Raw genomic sequence first — 8,321 nt, 5'->3', positions numbered from 1 at the left:
CTGCTGCTGCAGTGTGCTGTGCTGTTTGAAAATGGATTCACTTTTGTCGTACAGTTAATGAGAACAGGAAGTGGATTACAACATTTCCACCCTTCACAGTTCCTCCCATACAAGGCTCCTGTCTGATGTCACCATCAAACCACAGCCCCACTGCTCTACCTTTAACCCTCCGCCTCCTCTCCATCACACTGCCTTCTTTCTGCTCCATGTCCCTTCTTCGACCGGAGGCATGTTTGTCGACCTGTGATGTTCACCACATCATCCCTCTGCTGTGTTTCCTCTTTAACCCAGCTCCCCTGGGGAAGCTTCATACTGGTTTCTTTCCAGCTTCATTCGAGTGACACTAAATCTTCCCCACTTATCTCTGTTAATGTGCCATGCATGTTGATGCTGCTGTCAGGAGAATATACGTCTAATATTCAGTCAGTTGACTTCCTTTTGATAAATGGCTGCCTGCCAATCGCTTGTGTTGTGAGTTGTTTGGATACTGTGAGATGTTTATTTTGAGGGCATTCAGCTAATAACGTTTATTTCCCAATTTGCCAAATAGAGAAAATGTTTTCTCTAAAATGTCGACATGATAAATATGTTGATCTCTCGTAAGTGATGTGGCACAATACTGGAAATCACTAAATATCCAGCTGGGACATCAGCCTAATTGCAAAGATAAGTACAAAGCTAATATATAAATGCTCTGTGAGAAGCTGCTGCGTCAGGTTGTTTGTTGTTTTTCTTCACAGTTTTGCATTTAAAGAGCCACGATCCATATTCTGCTTATGATAAAGATCATGGTGAAGGGAGTGCGGTTTGTTTGGCCACAATCACCCCATCTGAAATCTGTGTTACAGCACGTGTCACTGAGAAACAAATTACGTAATTTTTTCCGGACACTCATGTCAGGCATGCTGCACATGTGTAACAAACAGGTTGTAAAAGTGTTTTCAAAAAATTAGCTCAAAGCTCAAAGCTCTCCTTCGTTTTCACTGGGGAGCTTTAGATTTCTTCTTGATGTAAAAATCTTTGTGTTACAGAAGAGCAGAGAGCTTGTGGAGTGTATGAGAAGTCAAAATAATCATTTATTACAAAACAATTTAAAAGTTAAGTCTTGTCGATTTTCTTTTCCTGAGATGTCTTCACAGATGATCATTTTTGACCCTATGAACATTAATCTGTCAATAATATTTAAAAAACAAAGTTGTATCTATGTAAAAAATAGAATTTCCACACTTAATAAACAATGAATTAAAAAAAAAAAGTTTGTATTGTGAATGAATGAAAATAAAAATTCCTCTCTTTTTTTTTCACCAATTTGCATTTTATATACATTATTCTGAGGAGCTTTGTGATATCTATTAACGAAGACAAACTTTTCCCTCTCTGTGAGCCCCAAAGCAGCTGCATGCTGGAGTGTTTCTGCTAAGCTAATCATTAAGGATAATAAAAAGGAAGGTTATATCACCCAGAGTCACTTAAATTCCGGTCAACTTTTCCATGGAGCTTGGGCCAAGACGAGCGACAGTGGTGACACAGGGAGCAGACATGGATCAACACCTCAGCAGACCAACATGGAGCAGGCAGATAGAGTTCACTCTGGCTGGCATCGGCTGTGCTGTCGGTCTGGGCAACGTCTGGAGGTTCCCCTATCTCTGCTACAGGAGCGGAGGAGGTGAGACAACCGGGCAATTCATCCTCAAACAATGTAAACACATTGGTCTCAAAACTGGGTCCAAAGGTTCACATCGTGTGTTGTTAGTGAGCCCTGCTTGGAACAACGTGTTTGTCACTGAGTGTGTGGAAAAATGTTCAAATTGTGTTTTTTTAATCTCAAATTCTGAAATGATCTCAGCACGTACAGTTGATAGGATTATTAGTTTACAATAATAAAACTGTAAAATTACAAATGACCCAGGAGCATGATGACTTTGGCAGAAGTTAAAGATTAGAGGGCTCCATAAAACTACACAGCCATTAATCTCCTTTGCCAGGAAAATGTGTGTGACAGTTGATCCGCCATCACTTCCTCCCAGGTGCCTTTCTGGTACCTTACCTGCTCATGCTGGTGGTGTTGGGGATCCCTCTGCTCCACATGGAGCTGACTGTGGGTCAGTACATGAGGAGAGGGCCCGTCCACGCTCTGGCTAATGCCTGCCCTCTGTTAAAAGGTACCAGTCACAGTTTCCAGTCACATAAAGGTCTCCAAACTGAAACATGGGACATTTGCCTGACTGTGAAAAACATTTTTGTCTATCCTCAGGAGTGGGCATGGCATCAGTGGCAATCTCCTTCATCATGTGCACCTACTACAATGTTGTGATCACCTGGGCCCTTTACTATCTCTTCAGCTCCTTCCAGGCACCGCTGCCCTGGCAGAACTGCAACAACACCTGGAACACACCTAACTGCACCAATCACGCCACCAACAGCAGCTTCTCCTCCACAGCCAGCCAGGAGTTCTTCAAGTACGTCCACAGGAGTACAGATAATGATTACATTATAGCAGGATTACAGGATCACTGAGCTACTTATGTAGCTGTTGTGTATCAGGAGTGAAAAATACTAGCACACAACATAAATTTGAATTGAAACCACATCTTATCAGAGTCATGGGAGAGATATGAGTCAAGTTGAAGGTTAGTGATAAGACTTTGGCGAACAGATAGTGGGAAATGTCAAGTCACTTTTAATCGTTTAAATCCATGAACAGTCTAATGTGAAATGTGTAGGACACAATGGGAAGAGTTGGGTTTGGTTTTCCAGTGAAGCCCTGCTGAAGATCTTCACAAAGAACCTGCAGTTTTCATTTTGAGGAGCTGCTGTTTAGATAGTGGAGTGAGAACTCACGTTTACAAATTGGTTTAATGATTAACTCGTTTAACTGTAGTTAGTGGATAAATGTACGAATGAGTTTAAGTTTACCCAAAATGTGTCAGCCAAGCAACTTGTTAAATGTCACTACTCGTATTGGGGCTGAATGCCACAGCTGCACAGTGATTGCTTAGGAAATCATTCATTTTTCAGAATCCAGGGGGGACACGTTGTTTGACAGACACACTCAGGTCCCCGATCACACCTGATTTAAAGTTTAGAAACTGTCAGGTGTTTGGACTGCGGAGGGAAATCCATGTGAACATGCAAAATCAGTGTTGGTGTGAAGCGTCAGCAGTAACCACTGATCTGCAACAGCAGGCAGACGAAACTGTTTTGATTTGTGTGACAGCTGACCTGCCTAGACTCGCACTCATGGCTCTGTTACACTGTAATACTCCTCATAAACTAATGTGTTACATTGATAAAGGAGCAGTTGTGTTGAAATAAATGTAATAATTGGCCAGAGGGTTGTGTCAGAATGAAGGCAAACTACATTAGGACGGTTAATCATGTTGTGGACATGAAGACATTAAGAGATGAGTGTGTATTACATGTGTTTTTTGTTTGATGATAGTAAGTTTGAAGTGCAGTGTTGGATTAGCAGAGGTGTGGAAAATGAACTACACATGTATAACTATACATGTTGCAAGATGTTCTGTCAAGACATTTCACTCTGATCCACAAATGTGCTGCTGGTGGCACCAGAGGAAGAGTCAGAGGATCACCACCGAACTCTGAGGGTTTCGTCCTTTGTCTGAATCCGTCCATCCATCTCGTAGATATTGACTGGATGTGTCACCAAAATCATTATAGAAATAACAGTGTACAGCAGCTCATCTCTGTGTGACAAGTGAACACACTGCTGCACTACACTCTGTTATGCTAATATGTCAAACCTTTACCACATTTATTATACACTTATTACACTCCAACTTTTCTTAAACTGTACCCGTACTTGTTCTGACGTACATGTATATTTTTCTTTAATGTTGTTTTTGATCTATATACTGTATATTTTTATCTTTATTTAAGGCTTCTGCAGGTATTGTTATCCTCAGTCTATGACAATTTCCTTCATTGGATCAATTAAGTATATCTATGTATCTATTAGGATTGATCTTCTGGTGGTAATCCATCAAAGATTTATTTTGAGTATTTGGTTGATAAAACGATCAAGTGGTCAGGTTAGGACAACACAGGAACCAGGATGGATCGGAAAATTTTTAAAAAAGGCCCAAAATGGTGCCCTGTGGTCCACCACACGCTGATGCTTCCCAATGTCCACATGATTTTAATGACTCATTTAATTGTTAATGCTTATAATGTGTTCAGTTTTGAGACATAACGTCAGGATTAATGAAGAATGCTCTTCTAACCTCTTCTACTTCTTTATCTCTGTTCTCTGAAGATTTAAGATGCTGGAGCAGACGAGTGGAGTGGAGGAGAGCGGCGTGTTGCGGTGGGAACTTTTCCTCATCCTCCTCCTGGCTTGGATCCTCATTTACCTCTGCATCTTCAAGGGGGTGAAATCAACGGGCAAGGTGAGGGAATAGAGAGAGAGAGAGACTGAGCTGAGGACGGCCAACAGTGAATAACGCACCTTGTTTTTGTCTGTGTGTAGGTGGTGTACTTCACGGCTCTGTTCCCGTATGTTATCCTGATCGCCCTGCTTATCAATAATGTGCAGCTTCCTGGAGCATTAGATGGAATAACCTTCTTTATCGTGCCAGAATGGGACAAGCTGCTCTCAGTGGAGGTAAGAGAGAAGAAAGAGCACAACAGGAAGTGGAAATTATTCTGGCTCTGTATGACCTGCTTGGAACAGGAGAGCAACTAGCTAAAGATTGATATTGTTAGTATTAAATGGGTATCACTGATTACTGGCAGTGATCAGCAGCTTTGGATGAACATCCCTGTGTGTTGCAGGTGTGGGTGAATGCTGCAGCTCAGATCTTTAACTCCATCGGGATTGGTTTTGGTTCCCTCTTGGCCATGTCCAGCTACAACTCCTTCAACAACAACGTTCTGAAGTAATAACCCAGAAATCCTTGTCCAAACAGCAGAGGTGAAAATGATCTCTGGGCAGTAAGACAGACAGTGATGTAAAGATCATCTTCTCTCCTCGCAGGGACACCCTGACTATATCCATCATCAACTCCCTCACCAGTGTCCTGGCTGGCTTCGTCATTTTCTCTGCTTTCGGATACATGTCTCATCTGCAGGGCATCCCTGTCCGCGATCTGGCTGTGGATGGTAAGAAAACAAATCTCCAGGGTGATTGTTTCTACTTCAGATTACATTGATTTCACTTTGGTCACTCTGTCTCATATAACACCCGGGTAGTTGGATAATTTTTTAAAGTTTTGGATCATTTAAATGAATATAACTGCAATAAAAATAGGATATTTTACCCATTTGAGGGTTTTTGAATCAGTATCCTGTAAGACAACGCTCCTGTTCCTGGTACATTTGTTACAGGTCGTCTTTATGAATCTATTTAATAATTCTGACTGTAGAAAAGTCACCAAGCTACAATCCAGTGAAATATGAGTCATAATGGCAAAATAAAACCATGATAATGCAGTAAAGGAGAAACTCAGTTCATTCTTACAGAGTTGGCAAAAGCTAATCACACTTTACTGCTGTTATAGACACGTTTCTGTCTAACTAAAGATACACCTGACCTTTGCATCTAGAGAAAGAGCTTGTGCTGATACGATGCATGTAATGTTAATCATCCATATACTTTATTGCACACTGCTATACCCTCATGGTATGGAAGCTGCCGTTAGCGTTCATGAAGGTCTGTACAGAATTTCACAGAAGTAAGTCCAGATGTTGAGCCCTTTTCAGTCTGGACCAAAGTGGTGGAACAACTGACCAATATTTACATCCCTAAAAAGAATCTGTGCGCCATGTTTCTATCTTCATGACATCTTCATCAGGTCTTTCCTCTGACAGTTTCCATGATTTCACATCACAGTTCATTCTGTAGGAGAGTCGTGATACATTGACATGTTGTGTTTCCAGGTCCAGGACTGGTTTACGTTGTTTACCCACAAGCCTTTGCCAACATGCCAGTGGCTCAGCTCTGGGCTGTGATGTTCTTCTTCATGCTGCTGTGCCTCGGACTGGACAGTCAGGTAGGTCGACGTGATAATCTACAGAAAAATAACTGATTATTTTCACTCATCCTAAAGAGCTGAGGTGGGGTTTTTTTTCCCTCTTCTGCCAGTTTGCAATGGTTGAAGTGATGGTGACGAGTCTCATGGATGAATTCTACCAACACCTGATCACATTTTTCAAGCGGAAGGAGCTGTTTGTTCTTGCTCTTTGTGGTGCAGCCTGCCTTTTAGGAATTCCTTGTGTGATGCAGGTACAGACGACGTCTCCTCAAATTATAACTGAACTGCAACAACTTCAGTCTCACACCTAAAGAGTGTCTCTCTCTCTCTCTCTCTCTCTGTCCAGGTGGGAATCTATGTTTTCCAGCTGATGGACCATTACACCGCCATAGTGTCCATCATGTTCCTGGCATTCTTTGAGGTTATAGCCATCTGTTGGAGTTATGGTGAGAAAGAAAAATGGCTGTCAGTGTTGTAGTCACGTCACCAAACCTCCAGTCCTAGTCGAGTCTCGAGTCCCCAGTGTTCCAGTGTCCAGAGTCTGCTTCACTCTGGCACAAATATAAAAAGGTTGACATTAAACACAGATGTCACAGCTGTCAACATTTTAAAGAGAGTTTATTTACTGTGACACAAAAGACAAATTCACCATTAACAAAAAAAAAGTCAGAGTCTTCGTCTCCAATTTCTGAGTAGGAATGGAATCAGGACTCGAGTCGGACTCCTGGTTAATGTGATGATACATAGTACCTTTATCTCGCCACTTCTCAGGCTTCCTGTTGTATCTCTCACTTTAATTTTCAAAACCACAAAGTTGTAAAAAAAAATCTGTCAGCATCCAAATACAACAGGCTGTTTGCTGACAGGTGACGTGTTGTCTTGCAGGTGTGAATCGACTTTCAGACAACCTGGAGGAGATGACTGGAAAAAGAGCAAATATCTTCTTCAGGCTGTGTTGGCTGATAGTTGCTCCTGTGCTGATCACTGTGAGTCAGCAGGCTTTTCTTTTTTCTTACATCAGCAGGATTTAGATTCAGAAGTGTCACAACTATAATTGAAATGTTTCTTCCTGCAGGTTATCCTCATTTTCTCCATCATCCAGTTCAGACCGGCCCGCTATGGGGACTATGTCTTCCCTCCCTGGGCTCAGGGGGTTGGGTGGGTCATCGCCCTGGCCTCCATCATCTGGATTCCTTTGGGTGCAATTCACACATTGTGGGTGCTGCCTGGCTCATTCATGCAGGTGACCTATGCTTACCATTTGCTTTTTTCCAATTCAAGTCACTGCGTGGAAACCCATGTTCATATAAACTGAAGCTGTGTGTTGATATTTTTGGTACATGTCTCCAACAGAAACTGAAGCTGTCTTTCACGCCGTACGGCCTGGATAAGATGACAAAAATGCCGTATTATGAGAGGGAAGGAAAAGACGGATGTCCAGTCATCGCTGTCATCAGCTCCAACATGTGTCGACCTGAAAAACCTCCCGTTCAGACAAACCTCTGATAGCCTACCTCTGTGCTCTGCACAACCATTATGTTCACCGTGCCACCATTAGTGGCAGGTTTTTGGCGAGCTCAAGTTAATCAGAAACAGTTTGCCATCAGACTTAAGTCTTGAACAAACAAAAAAGTATATTATAAGAATTATTTACGTGATTGTGAAACGTTTTGCTGCATGTCTGCCATGCAGATAATTTAAGATGGATATTTTTGTAAGCCTGTGAATTTAATTTTGTGAGATTTTGTTGAACTTTCTGTTCTGACTGTTTTGTTCATTTTTGCTGTGTTAAGATTTTGCGACAGATGTGTTTAGAATCTGTTATTGTTGTGTGCATCTTCAACATCTGGCCAGCATTTCCTCTGCTGTCAGCTTCACAGGATGAGGGAGTGGCACCTCCGACTGAACAGGCTTCACTGTTCTCGTTTGTGGACATGACTTTGTGAACGGCGCCATCTTTTGGCCATGTACTGTACGCTGCTGCAGTCTGAGCGTCGACAAATCTGTGCTCATATACTGTACTTAAATGTAACACTTACATCTTAGCTAGTAAATTAACAAAGGCCCAGTATTTAATATTCACAGATCATACAGCTGAATTTTGTCCTGAACCACTTCCCTTAAAAAACATAAAGCACTTTGGCTCAATTCAACATGGCTGACTCATTTATTAGGTCAAATGCAACAGGGCACTGCTGATGAAAATGATACACGCTGATGGTAAACAGATGAGTACATGGGTCATGCCACTCTCATGTGATGTCATGTCAGGTGTAATAAAGACATGTCACCAAGTCCACAGCTTGTCTCATCTCTGCAGTGACGAGT

At 42.0% G+C, this 8,321-nt stretch overlaps 1 protein-coding gene across 1 annotated transcript; it reads left to right on the top strand.

Annotated features, from left to right (window-relative positions):
- Window positions 1–1,007: 1,007 nt before the first annotated feature.
- Window positions 1,008–8,314, top strand: si:ch211-283g2.1 (sodium- and chloride-dependent GABA transporter ine). Its single transcript, XM_056397999.1, has 13 exons — window positions 1,008–1,666; window positions 2,028–2,162; window positions 2,255–2,459; window positions 4,277–4,409; window positions 4,490–4,624; window positions 4,795–4,898; window positions 4,997–5,121; window positions 5,899–6,011; window positions 6,104–6,244; window positions 6,340–6,439; window positions 6,879–6,979; window positions 7,069–7,236; window positions 7,347–8,314. Exons 1-13 carry the CDS (start codon window positions 1,492–1,494, stop codon window positions 7,497–7,499), a joined length of 1,788 nt encoding a protein of 595 aa, XP_056253974.1. The 5' UTR covers window positions 1,008–1,491; the 3' UTR covers window positions 7,500–8,314.
- Window positions 8,315–8,321: the final 7 nt, after the last annotated feature.

This window comes from Seriola aureovittata, chromosome 15, assembly GCF_021018895.1.
Source record: "Seriola aureovittata isolate HTS-2021-v1 ecotype China chromosome 15, ASM2101889v1, whole genome shotgun sequence".
NCBI classification, from domain to species: Eukaryota; Metazoa; Chordata; class Actinopteri; order Carangiformes; family Carangidae; genus Seriola; species Seriola aureovittata.
Note: the sequence above shows the minus strand (reverse complement) of the source record. Positions and strands in the feature narration are given on the sequence as shown.